Consider the following 21,768-nt stretch of genomic DNA (forward strand, 5'->3'; position numbering starts at 1 on the left):
TCGAAACTCTAGTCACACAACACTGGCCAAGACCCCTCTAATGGTTAGCCACTTCACAAATACCTAGACCTGCCATTGGTCAACTAAAACAAGTAGAGAGAGAACGAGTAGAGAGAGAAAGAGTGAAAAGAGAGAGATCAAGAGAGAGAAAAATTAAGAGAGGAGAGAGAAAATAAGGGAATAAGAATAAGAGAGTTATAAGGCCCTCTCTCCTTCCCTCCCCTCTCCTTCTAAAACAGAGGAAGGCCTTTGACGACGCTCATGGGTCAACGACCCCTAACGACTGACAACTCATGGCGGTGCCAAGCAGTATGCCATGCCCGACGACGACCGACAAAACAAAAGAAAAGAAGTATCAAAAAGGAGAGAACTTGTTACAAGCAATCCGGCTGCTCGCCAACCCAATTCAAAGTTAAAATGCCAGCTATGGTGGCGCCTGGGGTCAAGGGCCCATGGCTGACGACGATATATTGGCGGTCGGCAGCACCAACTTCTGCTTAAAATAGGGGTTTTCAACCCCTTTAATCAAGAAAATTAAGCATCGTCATGGCCGGAGCTGTGGCTATAGTCTTTTGCCATTGCGAGAGATCTGAGAAAGACCCTGGCAGCAAGCACCGATGGCGAAAACAATCGGAATCAAGAAAAATACAGGTTTGGGTGAGTGAAAACAAGGGAAACAGAGCTTTTTGCTTCTCGGCCAAAATTTGGCAATTTCCGGCCAGTGTTGGAACTCCTAACGACCTCGAAAGAAAGAGGAGAGGCGTAGCTCAAAGGGGGCAAGTCCTTGCCTAGTTTTTTGGCGAGGAATAGCCACGGGTGGCGGCACGAAGGGCGATCGACATTCGAAAAGAAAAACAAAGAAAATCTCCGGCGAAGTACTCCGATCGAAGTTGGGCCTCTGGCGGTGGGTGGAAGAGAGACCGGGAGGTCCTCTAAATAGACTCGACTGCGACCGAAATTCGACTCGGAGTCGGATTCCATCTGATGAGATCGGGAGGAAGAAGACTCTCATCAAGTCCTCTTCTCTTCATGTGGCCAATTTCTTTTTTTTGTTATTTTTGGGTTAAATTCAATTGAGCCGGCCAAATGGATCATACCTAATTTGCTTAAAAGGTCAGATATGACACAAGCTACCCTGCATTTTTATTAATGTTTTATTTTTGATATTTTTTTTCATAAGATTATTAGATCTAAAATAAGCATAGGGGTAGGTTAAAAGGTCGGATATGACCGCGCCTCTTTAAAATGTTCCAATTAAATACGTTTGATTACACTTTTAATTCACATTTGCAGCTTTCAAATTAAAAAAGGTAAAATATAGCAGCCACTGTTGCGTGAATCCATTGCATGTAAGTACTTCAACAGTATTTCCTAGCTGCTAAGAATCAAAAGACAAAGGGTAAATCTCGATTGCCTCCAATTAAATGATTAGATGAATAGCGTTAGATTGCCCGAGTTTGATGAAACTGAGTAAAAATTTAAAACAAAACTTTAAATTTAATTGTAATTTAAATCTTCGGACGCGAGATAAAGTGGGAATGAAGTTCTCTTTGTTTTTTCCATTACACGGCGCACCTAAACTTTGCCTTTATGTGACAGAGGCTGCAGCGTATCCCCACGGCGGGGTCCACGCGGCCAGGCGGGGGTTAGGAGACTAGATTCCGCAGTTCTTTTTCGCCTTCGGCCCACGGTTTTTGGCAAGCTACCAAAAGCACCCATCGGCTTCTCTCTCCTCTATTGTCGTCATGACCCATTGTCGCTGCCATTTTCCCCCACACAAGAACCAGTAACCTTCTTATCATCCTCAGGAGCACGCATCACTAGTTCACAAGGCGACAGAGATCATATAACCAAGATTTGCACTTCTTTTGAAAACCAAAGAGGAGAAAAACCCACCCGGATTGATCGAGAAAATGGAGAAATTACAAAAGGATCGATACATGCTACGATAAGATTGGAGCATAAGCTCCTTCGAGAGAGCTACAGGCCAAGCAATCCAGCAGGATGGCCAAACGTGTCCTCTGAGGAAAGAGTAGTTGAAGGTGGGCGTGTATCGATCTGGAATGCCTGGCCAACAACCCGGAAGCTTGGAAGAGAGAGTCCTTCCGCTTCCCTGGCCTGGCCTTGCTCGGCCCCTGGGCTTGAATCACCGGAGGCGGAGAGGGACGTGGCTCGGCCCCTCTCACGGATCTTTTCGAGCTCCTCCGTCCAGATATCAATCAGGCTAGACATTGCGAGCAATGACAAACGAAGAATGAGACAATGGAGGACAAAAGCTGGGGATGTGATACGGACTTGGGGGACCAAGAAAGCTTGTAATGGAGTGGATAGATTGGTAGCTTAGATATATGGTCGACAATATTTATAGAGAGTCATCCGTTTCAAAACCAGGTGCTTGACACTTGGTAATGTTATATGTTTTCAGAACCTGCGGCTTTCCCTACTGTGGGCTTGGTGGTGAGGATCAAATGGCCCCTTGAATGGATGGGGGTGTTTTCCATTGTTTCTGAAGGGAAAAGATATCCGTCAACTCGCCGTTTTCTCTGGCCATTTGGTGTTATTTCTTCTGTGACGTGAGGATCGTCGTTGGCCCACACACTATGGCCTTCCTGTAGATCAGCGTAAATGTCGTGGCCATAGTGATATCGATGCGTCATGCAAGGCCAAGATGTGCCCGGGCACAATGACATGGATGCATCATACAAGTTCCCACACAGGAACTGGTCAGACGTGTGTCGCAAGGGTAAGACCCACGGTCCGCATATACTCTTTATCGATTGCACCAATCTCTTTGAACTGCACTGAAACAGCTGCTGCCAAACTCCATTCATTGCTCTCAGATGATAGCTGGAAATTGATGCCATACAAAGAGGTGGATAGACGTGCCAAGTACTGCAATATGGTCCCCTAATTACCTAGGGCTACACCAATACTTAATCACAAGTGGTGAATGGACTTGTTTAACCCATTTAACTTGATTTAATCTGCTGTAATGCATGTTGGATAAATGAAAATGATCGAATTCAAGACTGAATTTTTGACCTATTTAATAACGGATCAGATTTGGCTGTCGTTGTGGGCCATAGATGCATCTTTCTTGCATCAATATCAGCTTTTGGTAAATGATTTGGGAGGCGTTGCAATCTTCTTTCACAAGTAGACACAAGTAGCACGGTTTCTTTTGGTTCCTTCATATGGCTACGAAATTATAGTGGCCCACCAAGCAAAAACGTAAATTCCAATAATATAGCCTGCTCTCCAAACCTATAGGGTTAGAAGGGCATGGACCAGCCTGAGAGTGTTCACGCCTGGCTCCTTTTCGGCGGGCTTGGCGTTGGAAGGTTCAGCATCTTGTGATATTGGTGGTATGAAATCCGTCAAACAATCTGAGACTTGGGGAAGGTGGATGGACCGTAGGTGACAGTTTTGCTAAAGGCCGCAGGACTGGAACCAACATCATGATCACCATGGATTCCAAAGACTGCCACCCAACCCAGAAGCCAGTCTGAAGCCATTGATGAGCTCATGGCGTAAGCGTTTTCCTCTCTTTCCCCTTGGATGAGTGAGTTGATAGCCTAAATTATGATTCTGAATTTGTGTGCATGTGGAAGGGGCTTGCTCACAAACAGCTAGAGTTTTATGCAAACCACAATCAAGTCAACCAAAGACAAGGCTGGTGGGAAGCAGAATTCCAGACGAGTATGTAAGCTAGCTGTAGAAGTTTCAAAATTTGTAGTCCAATTAATCTGCTGCCATATTTCTTTCACATACTCCTAGAGATTGTGCAGTAAGAATTATTGCTGTAGGATAATGGCTAGAAGGATTTGAAAGGTATTAGGGCATTAAGATTTCCAAGATTTAGCCTCCACTTAGCTCAGGACCCCACTACTTGTCGTATTTGGTTGGATATTGCTACCGCACATGATTTTGAGAGTCATGATGATATTACCGAGGAATCCAATATTTCACAATTGTATATAGAATAACTGAAAAAGTGAAAACAAAACTAGATATTAATTGATCATTATGAACCAAATCGTTAGTTCCCAACCATAAGGAAGGTTTGATCTGATGGAGACAATGACTTTATACACTTTCATGGGTAAAACCAAATTAACATGCTCAATTTGAAGATAAAATAAAATAAAATAATAATAATAATAATAATAACAACAAACTAAGAAAGAAAGCATTATGCCCAGAGAAGCTTGTTTAGCAAAAATGTTTAATTCAAGAACATTTGCATTTTCATAAACACTTTCAGTGATAAGCGTGGACATGTTTGCTCCCTCTTCGCCCACCCCTGACATTTATTCGCAGTTAATGCTCCAAGTGTTTGGAAAATTCAAATGTTCCTTTTTCTTGGCAATTTAAAGGCAGATCCTTTTGAATTGCACTTCTTTTTTAATTTTAATTTTTGTGCTAAACAAGGTTCTTCAGGCATCTTTGTTAAGTACTAACAAGTTATTAATATATGAAATACTTTTTCGAAGATCGTCGCCATACCTATAATTAACCTCTAGTACTAGATTCAAAACTGGTTTGTAAATCCGTGTTCGCGAATAATACTAATTGATAGCTTGCTTATCAAATTAGGATCCATCTCATTTGCACGAAAACGAAAAAAGAAACATTGGAGCGCATGCTGAAGTCTATGGACGTTGGAGTGTAATGATGTGCCTAGGTCCTTGGCTAATTGAACTACATGATTTCAAGTTAACAGAGGACAATATTTTTGAAGCTCACAACCAAGCTTATTGTAGTTTGAGAGGGAAATCAAAACATGAAAAGCCCATGACGAACAGGGTCCCTATTCTTTTAAACTTACAGTCCGTTTCCAACTTGCAGCTCAACTGAGAGTTGATGGCATGATTCTCCGTTCCAAAGAAAAATTTACAACAAAACCACACTTCTCCCTCAAATTTAGAAGGATTTTTTTTTGTTGTTGTTTATTATCAAAACTTCACAAACAGTTAAGAAGGGTCAGTTCATTTGATGATTCGACACATTCAATTTGCCAACTTTGTCTTCCTAAGGTGATTTCTAGGTTAGGTGGCATATGGAGCTTGTCAGCAGCAGTCCGTAGATATGGCGAAAAGCTTGTCCTTGTGTTCGTTCCCTGTCCGCCCAACCTTGGTGATAGATGGATGGCTTCTCCTACCTCCTCCATTGGCTATTCCCAGAGCACCAAAAAATAAGCAATCAGTTTAATGCATAACCTAAATAAAACGGCATGAAACAATGGATCATAATTTGTAAATATGAAGTCACGTTAAAACAGGTAAGCATGCCATGAGAAGTTTTAGAAATAAAATTCATGAGACTGATTCATAGCCTCAACAAAACAGCATGAAATGATGAATAATAATAATGTAAATATGTAGTCACATTAAAGCATGTAAGCATGCGACGAGAAGTTAGAGAAATAAAATTCATGGGGCCGATGCATTGTTAAGTAACCACTAGACCCCAAAAGCTTAAGCTATCATAAAAAGGTCAACAATGTATATCAGACCTCAACATGTCAAGTCCTGCAATATTGATTTGATTCCTATGAATTGCTATATGCTAATGTGTAATGCTAATAAAGTTAGAAGTGAAGTTTATGATCTTTTTGGCCTTCAATAAGACACTGGTTTTAACCAAATTGTATTGATAGCACAAACCATTATTTCTGCTGAAGATGTATTTAAGAAAAAGGAAAAACATTTCATGCGGGGGTACATAATTCGTTAGTGTGGGTTTTCGTTTTTATGTTGATTTGTTAGTCGCTGTAAAATTGTTGGTCTCTTCTTTTCTGGAGCCCTTTTCCTCCTTGTCTACATTTCACAAATGAAAACAGAATGGACGTCCAATTTTTCCTTCAAAATATATGGGGTACATAATTCAGTAATTTATGTATGTCCCATCCAAGGCAGAACAGTAAAAAAGAAGAAGAAGAAGAAGAAGAAGAAGAAAAACTATGTGCAGGCAACAAGCTTTTGGAAATGAGACGCTTGAATATGATATTATTCATAGCAAACTAGATGTGTTTTGAGGGACGAAAGAGAGATGCCTGCATATATAGAATCTTCTATGTGCACAACTTAATTAATTGACGTTAGCATTGTCCAAGGATTTGCAAATTATTGCAAATCAAATTAATTTGCAGAAAATTTTTCTCAACTTAATTAAAAAAAAAGTGCATCTAATATTTGAAAACTGAAGGTTTTAAGGTAGATATGCACCTGAATTTCTTTGTTTAAAAGATTATCACATTTGAGGTAGCGCTTTTGCTGTATGGATGCATTCCAATTGTTCTCCTCCGTGGATGAATATGATCCTCTGGATACAAAATGGAGCATCATGTTAGGGACTCAAGTCTGGCAAAGTTCTCTTTCGGTGTTTCTTATAGATACAGATGCATGTGGTGCTCAAAGCCTATGGACTAAAACATGTTGTTACACTTTAGAGTATATATATCCAATGATTAACAAGATAAAATTTGAAAAGGTTAAGAAATCCATGAATACATCAGTAAGAAGATGTCATCATTCTAAAGAGACATCAATGATTGTAGTGTGTGCATGCACTGTGGTATATATTGTTCAAGCTTGAAGATGCTATGGACAATCCATGTGATATTTCTCGTCTTCTCTCGATTTTGGTAGTTGATGGCCATAATGGTTTAATCCGAAGGGGACATGGGCAACCCGGCAACCCGGCAACCCAAGGACCTCATTAATGAGAATCAAATCCCTCCAGCCATTATTCTTTCGTTGGTTCTCAGATAAGTTAAAACTATAGTCATGGCCTTCATGAATGAAGGTCCAACAGAGTAGTGGGACCTTCTCTAGATTCTGTCTTCATTTGGCCCGGAGTGCCAAGTATAGATTACCAGAATTTTTACTTCACATGAATTCTTATATAGCATTGTGATCCAAAGTACATGCATGTGCACTCAGATAAACAAACCAGTTAGAGAGAAAGAGATAGAGAAGAGATAAAATGGAGAGGGGAGGGAGAGAGAGAGAGATAGAGAATATTCTCCAACCACTGGAACCGTATTCTACAACCACTGGTGCAACAGCAGCAGCAGTGACGCCACCGCCACCACCAGCAAGAGCAATGTCGAATCAGTATTATTTGCAGCTCTCGACTGAGAGTAAAAACTTTTTGGAAAAGACATATATTTAATTTTTCAGTTTAATCTTCAAAGGATATCAGAATAGAAATTTGACTGCACTACATCCTAGAAATATGGTTTCAACTGATGCATAAAGTAATGTGATATGAACGACAATCATGTTTGTTTCTTCAATAATATGGCATTTATTTTTCCATGTCACTATTGACACCAACAAAAGAAGATAGACGTTCATATCAGGATTCAATATGTAAAATATAGCATAAATTGGACCAAATTTTTTTATGATTTATGTCATATATGATCATTAATATAATTAAAAAACCATGAAGAGTCTCGTATATATATGTATATATAACTTGCCTGTCTAGAGTGATAAGCGTCATAGACTAAAATGAATCTAATTGAAAACAAATATCAACTCTTAATCAAGACACAAAAGACCATTCCATGATCTTGGAGGTAAGTGGCGACCTACAGATTTAGATGTTTGACAGCATATTTGAAGGTTTTTTCTCATCTCTTGATGTTATTGGTATGCAAATCCTTATAGAGTAGTAAGAAGAATCCTTTTCTACCTCCTTTAGATCAGCTGCGAACTCATTCTTGTTATGTGAGAAAAGCCTTTTGATCCTGTTGTAAGAGACTGTTGTCCTCATTAATGGAATTAACTATGTTGGTCAAATTGCCAAAATAATCTTAAATACCTCTCACAAGGCATTCCCTTTCAAAAAACCATTTGTAGGTCTGACATACATTATTCTTGAACATTTTTCTGGGGATTTAGTCTCTATAAATATTTAAAAGAAATCTGTATGGATGCAAGACTAAACACCAGGTGGACACCAAGTGGTGAAACACATTGAGCCCTACTCCTAGCTTATTAAACCACACCAATCTCAATACATATGTATATATATATGCCAGCTGGAGAGCTTATTAAACCAATGACAGTAAAATTCCTGAACTTGCAATTATTAAATGGTTTCCTTCCCTACCCAACCGGTAAAACCATCCAAATACAACCAAAAACCTCAATCTAAAAATCACAGACATGGCGCCAGTGCTTGAAAATGACTATCTTAACATATAGTCAACACCATGCTAACTAAACTAATTAACCAAAGTATTCAATGGAAATGGCATATAGATCGAGCACTCCCACGTGGAAGCCCGCACGTATGAAGGGAGCGCATGCGTGCAAGTGCTATTGGTGCCTGTCCGACCCATGTTGTAGTTTTTTTTTTTCAAAAGAAAAAAAACTTTACATCTTCTTTGATAGAGGTTGCTGGAGGGAGAGAAGGGAGAGAAGGGAGAGGAAGGGAGTGCACACACCTGGGGGACTTGGGTAGTGGTGTTGGTGGGGTTGGTGCGCTGAGGGAATAAGAAGGGCTGATCCCAGCTTTGTCACATGATAGTCCTCCCTCCACTTCACCCATACCTCCTGTCCTCTGGTTCATGCCCATGTCTGTCTGGCCTTGGCCTGCAAACAATTGATCATCAACCACTAAGATACAAATGGCTATGCTTTATGGGACACCAAGCTAATAATGCAAGCATGGAAAGGCTAGCCCAATCCCAGCTTCTGATGCCAGTGAGGTGACCGGATGATGGCATCTGCCCCCCTTGGAACACCAAAGACCAAAGGGGATGAAAGAGGACTATGTGAAGGAGGGAAAATCCAAATACCTGCCCCTCTGTCAGTGCTCTTCACTGTTCTATACATCTGCAACAACACCATCATGAAAATTATTAAAAATGATAGAGCCAAGAAGAGGATCAAAGGAAAAAAGTCCACCATGCTAAGATTACTACCGTAGATGCCATTTTGTCCTTAGTTCTTGGATGTTGTAGCACCCATTACAAAACCCTAATCCTAGCTAACAGGACAAGCGCTCACAATAACAACAGCAGCACCAACAGAAGAGAAAAAGCAACACACAGAGTTTTGGTCACTTCTTAGTTCGAAAAGGGAAGGGGGGGCTTTTTTATTTTCTCTCATACTACCTGAAGATGGCTTTTCACATGAGCGAGTGTTAGATCCTTCACATTCATCAGCTCCAGGACCGACTTGGGCGTCGCTCCTACCCACATGGATTTGAGAATTATCTCAGCGAGAGGAGCAAGCATAATGAGGAAATAATAGTTCGATAACACTTAGAACTAAAGATACACATAGCGAAGGTATGAGGAAGCTTCTTAGCAACATGCTTACTCTCATGACCGCCAAGGAGCTCGACGGCGTGCACGAAATGTGCGTGTAGGGTGCTGGTCCACCTCATCCTTGGAGCCCTAATGCTCCTTTTTGCTCCGTGAAGCGATCTTGAATTCCGCTTGAATCCATAGATCTGAGGGTGGTGGAGTTGGTGGTGATGAAGGCCGTGGTAGAGCTGGTGGCGCGGCGGATCCAACGTGGGAGTCTCGAACCCCAGACTCAGCGTCGGCTCGCCATGGCGAGGGTCGACCTGACCCCCCTCCGAGTGCAAAAGCCCTTGGTGGTCATGGCTGCTATTGCTCCCGCTGCTCCCGGAGTCCGATATCGAATTATGGTCCCCGGAGAAGGCCCTCCTGATGGATCCATCAATGGATATCGCCGGCGGGCTGATCTGGAGGGAGAGATCGGGAAAGGCGGCGAAGGCCGAGGCGGTCGATGTGGTTCCTGCTGTCATTGTTTTGAGCTCAAGGGAACAACAGAAAAACAGATGGAGGCAGGCCAAGGTAAAGTCGGTGCAAGAAGGTATCAAACCGAATGGGTTGGTAAAGGGGTGTGGGAAAAGCAGGAGGGTTGGGGGAGGAGGGAAAAGAAAAGGAAACACTGGGGTGAAACAGTGAGAGAAAGGGAAAGGTGGTGGAAAGGAGAGAGGGCGATGAAAGGGAAAGGGGGGAGGCGAGGTGTGGATAAATAGAAGTGTTAGTGATTAGGTCATGAGTGGCGTATGATTTGTATCGGTTATTGTGTTTAAGGAGTATAAAAGAGGCTATAGAGAGAGGGGGAAAAGTTTGGGCAGTGAGTAGTATATAGGCTAGTAGCAAGGGCATAGGGTGTCTGGGCTAATTTATAATAACATCAAAGGAAAGGGAGATGTTGGGTACCCGAGAAGTAAAAAAAAGAACGCAGAGAGACTGATAGAAAGGGAGAGGGTCTATTTGAAGAAAGCAGAGGTATAATACCTAGGAAGCTAGAGAACGTGAGATTTTTTACCTCTTCCATGAAGTGGGAGCGAAAGGTGATGCTGATGCAGCTAATAAACGGAGGGGAGAGAGGGAGAGGAGCCTTGGAATTTGAGATATTTGAGGGGAAAAAAGAAAAAAAAAACTATTTTTTTTATTGTTTATTTTTTTAGCAGGTGAAAAAAAAAAAAAGAACTAGTAGTCATTTGACGTCAAACTGAATGGGACCTAATTTCACCACTACGACTCGTAGGTGCGCCTGAACGGGAATCCGGGGTGTAAGAAACGACCATGAGAAACGCTCGTTTGTTTAAATTGCAAGGGAGCAGGGATTGAGCCATGAGGCTTGTGTTTGAGGGAACTGTCAATGCATAAGATAATGAGTTGGGAACTGTAGGGCTTGTAATGGTCCCCTCTTATATGCCAAACTGCATTTAATAGAAGAAATCAAAACCTATTATTTGAGGGCGTTTGGATTTCCAACTTCATTTATTTGGAGTTTACTTTAGGCCACAATGAACCAGCAAGTGCAACAAGACGTATTTATGCTGACATGGTATAGTACAAGTTAGAACATGGTGTGTGGCATATATTGATCAAGTGGAGAGAATAATAAAATGGGTTGTATTTCATCAATAATGAAATATTGTGAATTTGTATGGGCACCAACTAGTGTGTTTGGCAAAGTCTTTGGGGATCAATACAACTTCATTTTGAAACCCGCTCTCGTCTTGATTTTTGCCGAGATTTTCCCATCCAAGCTCTCATGAAGATTAGCGTAAATTTATGTTTGTGCTAGCAAATTGATAAATGTACAGTTAATAGACATTTCTTTCTTTTTGAGAGAGAATCTAAGAGGGAGTGCATACCAATAACTAATATTGTTAACTCATTCATTTTCCTCCACTGACACATAATTGCAGAAGGCGCCTCAATTAGAATATTAACTTTTTTATGTCTTCACCTGCATAATTACTTATTGTTGGAGTCTACCCATGTACTGGTCTCACTTATTTGCTTCAAAATTATCAGCTAGCTGTAGCTACATTGCTTGGTTAGAGAATATCTCTAACTTGATTCATACACATTAGAACATTTAATTTAAAATCAAACTTCTTCAAACTTTAAATTTGCTAAACATGCCTTTTTTTCTTTTTTTTCATGGTGATATATCTTTATTACAAAAGCAATGCTTTCATTTATATAATGAAGCAAAAAAAAAAAAATGAACATTCAATTTAATAAAGTAAATATGTACTTAAAATGTCTGAAGAATTTTGATCAAACATATTCCATGGTATAAGTCAATGGTGCCCCGTTAAATGTATTTACAACCACATTATGGAAAATTTACATCAAACAAATTAATCTTTTTTAACCTTTCTCTCTCTTTTTTTTTTTTTGCAACTATGCTGACCTTATAATATAATAGAATAAAATTGGGGAACGTGTCTTACTTCCCTCACTTCAATCAAAAAAAAAAAAAAATTCTCTCTTTTTCTTTCTGGGAATGTTTTCAACCTCCTCCATATGTGCTATTTGTTTTGACAAATCTCACATATTAAAAGTACAAGTGGATCATGATGAGCAGAATTTGTATAATTACTACAGTTCTTTCTTTTTAGGAACAATGGCAAGAGCACTAACAATATGACAATTACCTATGTCCAGGGCCGGCTCAACCCTTAAACGACTGAGGCGGTCGCCTAAGGCCCAGGCCCAAAAAAGGTCCACCGCAGAAAAGGCTTCAAAGACAAAACGAAAAGAAAAAAAATATCTCCTTATGAGTTTACCTCACTGCAGGAAAGACCACAAAGGCAAAACGGTCTTAGGCCCCCAATTACATTGGATTGCTTTTGCTTATGTCAAACTCTTGCAGAAGCACCTCTTGGTATTCGAACACGGGTGCTCCCCCCCAAATTGGAGGAGGAACTGGTTTGCCTACCTAGCTCGCACGTGCCAGCAAACCATCAACCATGGATCAAATCCAACATTCTCCCAACTTTAGCTTGCATGCACGTGCGGTGCATCCTAGTTTGCAAGTACTTGGAAGCTAAAGCACAGGAATATGCCACCTTGAGCCAAAACAATCACTTTGCCAGTTTGCCATCAATTACACAATTCTTCATTTCCTTCAACTAAAAAGTCTTTATAAGCAATGATGCTGAAGCGGAAAACCATCTCCGAATTCCCCTACTTCTACTTTCTTTAGATTCCCTTGTTTTCGAGAAAACAGAAAGGATAAATAATGCAGCTCCTATGCACACGTGGAAAGCACCTCCCTATCCGTGCCACACGTGTAAGGCTAGGAATGGGGGAAGGTATAGGGGGGAGAGGACCCTTGTCATGGGCCATCCCCCCCACTCCCGCCGGTGGGTTGGGATGTCCGGCGACATCGGGGCTGTGAGCCACGTGCATGGGCCTCCAGTCCCCCTCTGGACCCCCAATCCAACGCCTAGCCTTTGTCCTCGCCCGCCCCTCATTTTTTTTCCCTCTCCCTGTCCAAATATTCTCGAGCCCCTCGAGGCCACGTGGCTCTCATTCATCCTCCCACGTGCTCCTCTCACGTGCCACTTGGACGTTACCTATGTTCTTCCGACTTCCGGCAACAAACGCCTTTTTGTGACTCCATCATGTACCTAAAAATTTTCTCCATCCTCCCAATGAATGTGGTATAACAGAAAGTTTTTATTGATTGAGTCGCTTCATTTGTTGCTCGGCACGTCAGAAAGGTTAGCTAGATGTCTGTATTAGAGATACCCTCATCCCTATATTGTTTACTTTCTTCTGATTTGGTAGGTTGTACCCATATTAGAGTGCTATGAAATGTCATTTTTATCCAAAAAAAAAAGTGCTTATTGACCAAAACTGCTATTTCTGGTTCAAAAATTCTACTAATCCTAATTTTCGGTCTCTAATAGCAAGAAAAAGCATACGTGCAAATTCTGGCATGGAAAAATCGTATTGTTATACACCTATCAATTTTCTAACTATTTATAGAAATTATTTTTGCATTTGCCTTAACTTGTGCCACATATTGATATAGAAATGTGTGCAATCATGTGAAGATAGTGTTATAAACTTATAATGGTCCATTTGTACCAAAAAAAAAAGTAATTATATTATCCATTTTACTATAACAATTATAGAATTTGTTTTACTTGCAATTTTAATAGAAATACTCTGACTAATGCTATATTTCTACATCGCTCCATCCCAACCATGCTAGTTTCTAGTTCTATATATTATGAAGAACGAGTGCATAAATATACAAAAGCTTAAAAATAATCATAATATTATTTAATATACTTGGTTGTTAAATATTCTTTTCATTGATTGAGCAGTCAAATTTTTTTAAATTAATAATTATTTTATTTGGAATAAATTCATCACAGAGCTAAGCTAGTTTAGAAAATCATCCATGATAACGAGGGCTAACGGTAACGGAGGGAATCGGGGACCCCCCGGGAATATCGGATTTATCGGAATCGAAGCCTTTGGAACGTAGTAGGATCCGATCACTTTCTTCTTTTACGTGCTAATATAATGAGATGCCTTATTCCATTTAATTCTTTTTTAAACCTTCCCTTGGGTGGGTAAAAACAGGGAGGAAGAACTTTTTTGAGGACAATGGTGGGGGTAAGAGGAAAAGGGTAATCATTTGTTTATGGATATCGAAGCTGTGGTCAGCGCCTGATGCGGTGAGCTCTTCGGGAATTGGAATTTTTATTCGTACCTTTCTATGCCTTTATATATATATATATATATATCATGGTACTATCCTTGAGTTTAAATGAAATGAATGTTAGAAAGTAAGTTTCAAGCTAATCGGCGATCTCAGGAATGGGCGGTTTATTGGTGAAAGTACAACGTATAGCTTTTCTTTCATCTCTCTCTCTCTCTCTCTCTCTCTCTCTCTCTCTCTCTCGGGGGGTAATAGGGAATTGGGAACTAATAGATAAAATAGTTCATGCAGCCGAGCTCGAAGAAGCAATGGAGAATGTTGGATTAATGGAATTTAGTTAGGTGTGCAAGTAGATTTCAGCATGTGAAATTCACATGCAGGTGGCTTAAATAGGATGTAGAGGTTGGTAGCCCAACAATTAAGATTGACATGAAATGAACCTTTTAAGTGGGCTGTAGCGGACTCGTGCATGTTGAAAAATTTAGAATGTTTGGTATGTATAAATCCTTTTAACATTTCTATAATATAAGAAAGTAGTGTTTCTATGTTCGTCCTACAAAAAACCTAAATATAGTTGGTTTGAAGTTAGGCTGATTCATCTAAACTGATCGGTACTACATTAGCATCTCACGACTTGTATGACCTATCGTGAAATAGCTTGAATGCACAATAAGCATTTTAGACCTTGTTTGATTTAAATTGGATGATGTTATAGGTACGTTATAGCAAGAGCACCTTCGCTTTTGAAATAGGGAACTTAATTAATATCCAAGCTGTATCAAATACAAAATAAGAAATTGCTAGAACAATAGCCTTGTGAACGTTTTAGTTTAGCATTAAGACACAGAAAAAAAAAAAAAAAACTAATTAGTCGATTACACATGCCATGACAATCTCAAACAAAGCCATAGTCTTAGAATTGCAACCCACCTCTATTTGGAGTAGCTTCAAGGTTAAAAGATTGAAGGTATTTAACTAAGTTTATCATGAGTGGATAATTTTTGCATTTTTTTGGACAATGATTGGAGGAGTTCCTGCTCTTTTCCTTTCACACACAAAAAAAAAAAAATCATGTCATGTGAATCGATGCATTTTTACATTTGTCAGTTCAGGAAAACATGTCAAGCCTCATACTTGAATAGATAGGGAAAGGTAAGGTAGGTGGTGATGTATAGTTTGTGTCTCTCTATCGACCATCAATTGGAGTGTCTGCAATTTGTTCTTCAGCATTCTTCTAGTAGCCATTGATTTAGTAAAATTGTATGGATCTTAATTAATGTAATATTCATTTATAGTTAAAACAATCTATTGTCTATATTAGACATATCAAGCATATAAAGTCAGTTAAATTATTAAGATCTCAATTAACCGAGGGTATAACATGCATCGTGAACATATATATAGTCAAGACTGTGACATATAATAGGAAACAATCCTTCTTTATGTTCCTTTTTTTTAAACTAGAGCTATATAATATGTATGTAGCAATTTGCTTTATGATCGAGATTTTGATGATGTACCAATGAAGTGCACCTTAATTGAATGGTGCACTACAATAGTCTGATGGATCATGATGGTTCATTCTAAAGGTTACAATATGTGAAGCTTATGGGAGGAGGATAGGTGATGATGTGACCAAGAAATCACTTGAGCATACAAGAAGGTGACAATTTCAATGTATCACAACCTAGGACCTCATCTCAAAAAACTAGCTAAAAAATATTATTTAGATTTTTTGGTCTCGTGCAAGCACTCAAAATCTACCTAATAACAACCAATCTGAAATTAAACATATGCCTGCATGGTCCTCACATACTTTCTTCATTTAACTCCTAGTGTCTTTGCTAGTGTAAAGGTCCAAATCTATTGAAATCTAATCATAAGCACTATGATCGACCCATGGTCAGCTTCCATGAACTTATGTTGCAGTGCATTCTAGTTCATATAGACTATGAGGTGGATTTGCTCTAATACCATTTATCACAATTCCGAACCTCACTCAAGAAAACTAGTCGGAAGGTGTTATTTAAGTTCATTGGCCCCGTACAAATACTCAGGATCTACCCCAGTGCATAGATGAAACATATGCCCGCGTGGATCCTCACGTAATGAAAAGGATAGATGTGTGGTCACTCTCTTTTGGTTATAGTTGTGCTGTGATCTCTCTTGCAAGTGGGAACAGTTCCCGTACTGGACCATTTTTGCCCAGAGAGTGCTGACCGGTGCTTTCATACGAAAGATCTCTTCTCCTAGCTAGGTGTGGTGCTTCATACAAGATCCTTCACTGGATGATAGTGATCTAACACAAGAAAAAATGTTTGTATGCGCATGGAATTGAACAATTGTTTCCATCAAAGATTAAAGAAGAGAGTAAGAGCAGAACCCGGCTTTTTTGTTTTCCTGGGTGGGGTGGTGCTACGGTCGGTCTCCTTGTCTGGTCGGTGCTGACACTGGGTTCGACATTGATAAAGTTGGAGAAGGGTATAGCATGTGAGCTACATGCGCTAAGATCCGGAAGCATGGATTTCTGGGGAAAGCTCTGATCGATCATGGTCCACCAGACCAGATGGTGGTCATGCAATAGATGGGTCCTGGCTCTACACAAGATTTTGCCATCGATTCCATCATTTCACCTGACCACCTTCTGGGTGGAGTTGTCGCTATGCACCCTTCACCGTAGAAGAGTGATGCTAAGAGAGTACTGCTAATTTTCTGTTACGTCTCAGACTCTTATGCATGCTTTAGTGGCATGTCGATGTCATGGCTCAGAATTATATATGCAGTTGATTCTAGGGGCTGGGCCTGAACCGCACGTAACCAGCTGATTCAAACTTGAGTGCAAGGCAAAACATATGAGGGGAGATACAACTTAGATCCATAGACATAAAGAATAATTTACAGTTAACTGAGGAGACTTTGCTTGACCTCGCTATCACTATCATATTCACAAAAGACAATGTAGTGAATGACATATTTTGGTCGGTAGTTAGGATCGATGGAACGATGTTCAGAACGCAATGGTGCAACTCAAAAGAAAAGGAGAATAGAAAAAAAATTAACGGGGAACAGAAAATGGTATCCGCTAGCTACAATAGTAACATCATATGAGATAAACATCAAAATGGACAAGTGATTAACATAGACAACAGTTTAAAACTTTGAATATTTACATAAATGAAGCTAAAATATCGAGACTTCATAATTAGAGAGAGGAGTCCTGTTTATTAATAAAACCTTTTTACTTGGAATAATTAATAAGGTACAGTATCAAATATTTATATCCAAAAGATGGAAGGAATTCTGTGCCACTACAATTGCAAGTTCTACCTGTTCTTTCACCAATGGATCCCGAAACCATTTAGCTCTCAGCATATGTAGAACAAACACGATAACTCTTTTTTTTTAAAAAAAAAAAAACCGACGTGCAAGAAGTCTGAATCAAGAAGATATGCATGCTCTCTTTAATCTTCTCAGGACCTCTGCAGATCAGCTTTATTGCTTTCCATAATAACTTTTTTTTTTTTTAGTCGTGAGTCCATAATCACTTTTTCAGCAACCAACTTTTCCATGTCTGAGTTCTCAAGGGCCCCAACATTATCCTTGCCCATCTCAATCATTAAGTCTTTAGACCCCTTTACCAGCTTCAAGAACAAGGAAATGAGGCACCCCACCCAACGAGGACTCTCACAAACTGAAAAAAAAAAAAAAAAAAAAAAGATGGTGGAGGGCTCCCACCCTTCCCATTCCCATACAAATAATTCTCCCCACGTAATAATTAAAAGAGCAGCAAGTTGCGACGCACAGTCCCCCAACATCTAGAAAGCAGTCCAAAACCCCATCCCCGAGCCCCACACTACGAGTGGACGGATAGGCCGACCGGATCCTTCGCTCGATTCCTCGAAACCATTACCCCAAGAATAATCGTGTCTTCTCTTCCCCTCCCCCAACTCGCCGAGGAAAAAGAAACCTTCTCTATCTCTCTCTAGCTCTTCTTCTTGCTGTCTCTCTATCTCATTTATAACTGGCACAAGGACCACCGGAACTCGAGCCCACGGACTAACGTGCATGGAAGAGGTTATAATAAAACCCAGTCAAACCCCACATCAACGCTCAATAATGGAGCTAAAAAGCTATAACGCTTTACACCACCCTCTTTCTTACCCCTCCCATCTTTTCTTCTTCTCACCTGCTTCAACTTAGCCCTCAAAAGGGTGAGACAAAAAAAAAAAAAATGTAGTTAAAGTCACGCCTAGGAGAGGGGCTGGATGGACTAAACCCTCTATAAGTAAAAGTAAAGGAACATGCGTTCGTGTCCATGCCCATCTGTCTCCTCGTAGGTTGGAGACATTTTAACCATTTGTAGGGCCGGCGAACTGGATTCCCGATGGCTGAGCCCAACGACGTGGTCCTTGGAATTTATTAGGGGTCGAGGGTGTGGTGATTGGATGGATTGATATGCTGCTACGTGAGCAACATGCCACCTTCCTCCCCCATTTAGGCTTGGCGAAATTGCAGTAAGTTGGCTTTGATCATGGTGCGAATCGTTTAACTTTTTTTTTCCCCCCATCTATTCATCTCCTTTCTTGACAATGTAACTCGTCCCTGCCATTCATCTCTGTTGTAAATATGATTAATTTTTAATAAAAGCTGGGTGGCTCTTTTTGCCTCTTTTTTACACTAAAAAAAAAAAAGAAGATCATGGCATGAATCTATGTGCATATATTGGATTTTGGTACAAAGCCTCCGTCATGAATGTCCCATGATAGCTTTGATTGGTTGGTCTATATGCATTTCTTTGAAATGATACTTTGTCACGTATAGATAGGATGTGGTTGCTCAGCTCAGTAGGAGATTATTCTCACATTTGGTGTTCAAAACTTTTTGCAAGAGTAGGCCTGATTGCAACTTGGGTTCCATTTTGAGTCAGTATATCACTATCTTGGTCATAAAAGTAGTCAAGCATCTAATGTCTGTGAAATCAACAAATTACACATAGCCATCATGCTGCATTTGAAAACTTGCAAACTAATTAATTGTTCGAGATTGCTTGTAGGATTCAAATGGCTGAGCTTCCAATCTTACATCTTTGTAACGTCATGCAGACGATGCACTAGTCATGCATGTTCCCTCAAAAATGTAACTAATTGGTTGACTAAAATATTATTGAATAATAAATTTGACATTTAATTGTTGTTATTTCTGAATAATGAAATTAAAAAGGACATGATGTGAAAGCTATAGAGACAGGCACAGATATTATATCTTGCTAACTATGTCTGTTTAAAGGATGTTTATAATATCTCGCCACACCAACTATTTTATGTATTTTTGAATAATTATTATTTATTTTACGCTATGCAAAATCATAAAAAAAATACTCTATCCTTTGCTTGTACATGCAGAAAACTTGTCGTAGTAAATATGTATTAAGCTCAGGCACGTTCATTGGTTTCTATATAATTTTATTAATTTTGTTTCTCGTCAATAGGTCGATGCTGGTTGTAAATGAATATCAACATGTATGTGTGGAATATTATCTTATCCATTGTAAGGAGATCCAATGTGTGAATTATAATCTTCATCATCTAAAACAGCCGGTCGTATAAAGATCCTAAATTCTTATGCTGTCCAACTCTCCCCCTAGAATGCAACGAGACCTATTCGATTGTTACAATCTCATTATTTACATCAAAGTTCTCCATCAAATGCACATCCTACATTTCCTACTAGACAATAAGTATTATTTTATGTACCTGAAAGGACAATAATCAACCTACGTATCTCTTTCACTTCTTCAAACTAATTGTATATCAACACCCTAACACATATCTGCAAGAATTCTGTCCTTGTCTTGCTTTCAATCTTTCCAAGTCTTCAGTATATTTCTCTTTGTTTGTCTGAAGACGTCATAAGACCTATGTATCTTTATTCCCATGAGACTGTCGCGTTCCTATTTCCAAAGCTTTCACATGGACCCGGATATGTCTGTGCCCTTAGTTTAGGTTTCTTATAATCCTATTCAATACTGTGCGAACCTCTTCATTTCTCCCTTTGACTCTTTCCCATTCCCATGCCTGGGCTTGAGCACTGATGTGCTGTCATGCACCCCTACTAATATAAAAAGGAGAGGGACAACCAAAAGCACCTCAGAACGTCTCCATCTGCAACAAATCCTATTCCATTTTCTTAGGGAAAGGGATGGACCCTTGTTTAAGACTCTCGATAGCAGGAATAAGGGAATTGATTAATCTTTTGAGGTGATGTTGTTATGGACGTATTATATGAGATTGGGAGCATATTGTGATGTTGGGAAGGAATGAGTGGGGGAATAATTCAGTAGTGTCGAGTCGATATCCACGACTTTATGTAAGGGTGGGCCCACAGGACCATAGCCCGAAGAGAGCGAAAATGGAAATTGGTCAGTCTGAGTCTTGCATGCATCAAAACTGCGCGTCTGAATGAAATCCACCACCCAATGGATGCATTATTGATTTTGTGATCCTCATATGAAACCAATCATTCCCAACCATCCATTTTGGAGACTGAAAAGCTGAAATATAAATATGAGTTGGAGGAAAATTAGTTGACCTCAATCATTGATCTGATCAGAGAGAAAAAAGAATTTCTTCAGCATGCTTAACTCGAATCTCTTAAAAAAAAGAAAAGAAAAAAAAATGATAAAAGCAATGTTTAGATTCTCTTTTCTTTCATTGATCCTAAACAACTGAGGTACATAGCCTCTATTTATAATGGTGAGGTTCGTCCTCTCTCTTAGTTCGAATAGAACTAACTTTCTAAAAATAGATATAACTAGTAGATAAAATATACAAAGCTAAAATTCTACGAGAAGTAGATTAATTTCGACTCCTATATCAACTTTGGTTTCTGTTGCTTTGCCAAAATTTTTTTGAATTAGATAATATGCCCAATGAAAGTCTTGCCTGAGTAGAAAATATTTGGTTGGACTAACTAGTTTCAAGGCCCAAATGATGGAATTTGGACCTGATTGCTAGGAGCATGACTTTACTTAGGGAGTGGTGCTACATCGTAGATCTTAAAAAATTATCCAATTTCGAAAAAAAAAAAAGATCATCTTAATCGGATGTTGTCTATGTTATAGCTTCTGAAAGTTTGGCATGTGATTCAACTTATGACAAATTTTGCTTCTTGACCCTATCCAGCCTTACCTATGGTAGTAAAAGTGGTCAACATTGAGTTTGGTAATCCTCTTAAATCAATTATTATTGTTTCAAAGGTTAATTTAAGTAGTTAGCTTAGTAATAAAACTATCCACCTATAATTAGAGTGAACTAGATGCAAATATACACACCGCATACTGTGATACAGCAGAGAGCAGCTAAGTTGGACCGATCATTTGATTTGACCAGCATGGAGGGGAGGAGTATTAATTGACACAAGTTTTATCTGGTTTCTATTTTAAAATTAGTCAACATGGGCCATGACCAGACAGATGCATATGTCAATAAACTAGCCCAGTCCCAGTTCAAGTCCTCTTAAACTCTCAGCTATACAAAGTTTCTAAAAGTTGGACACATGGAGGTTATCATAACTTGCAACCGTGATCTTAATGTGAAATTAATTACTTTTGCTCAAACTAGTTAATTTTGGACAGCAAGGTTAGCCGAACCGAGACAAGTTTCTTAATCAGTCAGCCAAAAAGTGCCATCAATGTTTAACATTCATGGTTATCTAAAACAAACACCATGACAATAAAACACAGAGTCTTCAACAACTCCTCCTATGAATGTAATGTTATTTAGAGTTG

At 39.5% G+C, this 21,768-nt stretch overlaps 1 protein-coding gene across 1 annotated transcript; it reads right to left on the reverse strand.

The window, feature by feature from the left end:
• Window positions 1-4,735: 4,735 nt before the first annotated feature.
• LOC103709164 (probable transcription factor KAN4) lies at window positions 4,736-10,021 on the reverse strand. Its single transcript, XM_008794392.4, has 6 exons — window positions 9,342-10,021; window positions 9,134-9,210; window positions 8,816-8,852; window positions 8,462-8,609; window positions 6,228-6,324; window positions 4,736-5,173 (listed from the first exon to the last, which is right to left on the reverse strand). Exons 1-6 carry the CDS (start codon window positions 9,793-9,795, stop codon window positions 4,964-4,966), a joined length of 1,023 nt encoding a protein of 340 aa, XP_008792614.2. The 5' UTR covers window positions 9,796-10,021; the 3' UTR covers window positions 4,736-4,963.
• Between the last annotated feature and the right edge of the window lie 11,747 nt (window positions 10,022-21,768).

The sequence above is a fragment of the Phoenix dactylifera genome, chromosome 16 (assembly GCF_009389715.1).
Source record: "Phoenix dactylifera cultivar Barhee BC4 chromosome 16, palm_55x_up_171113_PBpolish2nd_filt_p, whole genome shotgun sequence".
In the NCBI taxonomy this organism is placed as follows: domain Eukaryota; kingdom Viridiplantae; phylum Streptophyta; class Magnoliopsida; order Arecales; family Arecaceae; genus Phoenix; species Phoenix dactylifera.

Bases quoted from the DNA above. Each gene is read 5' to 3' on its own strand.
- LOC103709164 (XM_008794392.4), bottom strand. From the start codon at position 9,795: ATGACAGCAGGAACCACATCGACCGCCTCGGCCTTCGCCGCCTTTCCC. The intron at 9,211-9,341 runs GTAAGCATGTTG...CCATGTGGGTAG, and splicing joins GCTCCTTGGCGGTCATGAGA to GAGCGACGCCCAAGTCGGTC. The intron at 5,174-6,227 runs GTGCATATCTAC...CTCTGGGAATAG, and splicing joins TTTTAAACAAAGAAATTCAG to CCAATGGAGGAGGTAGGAGA.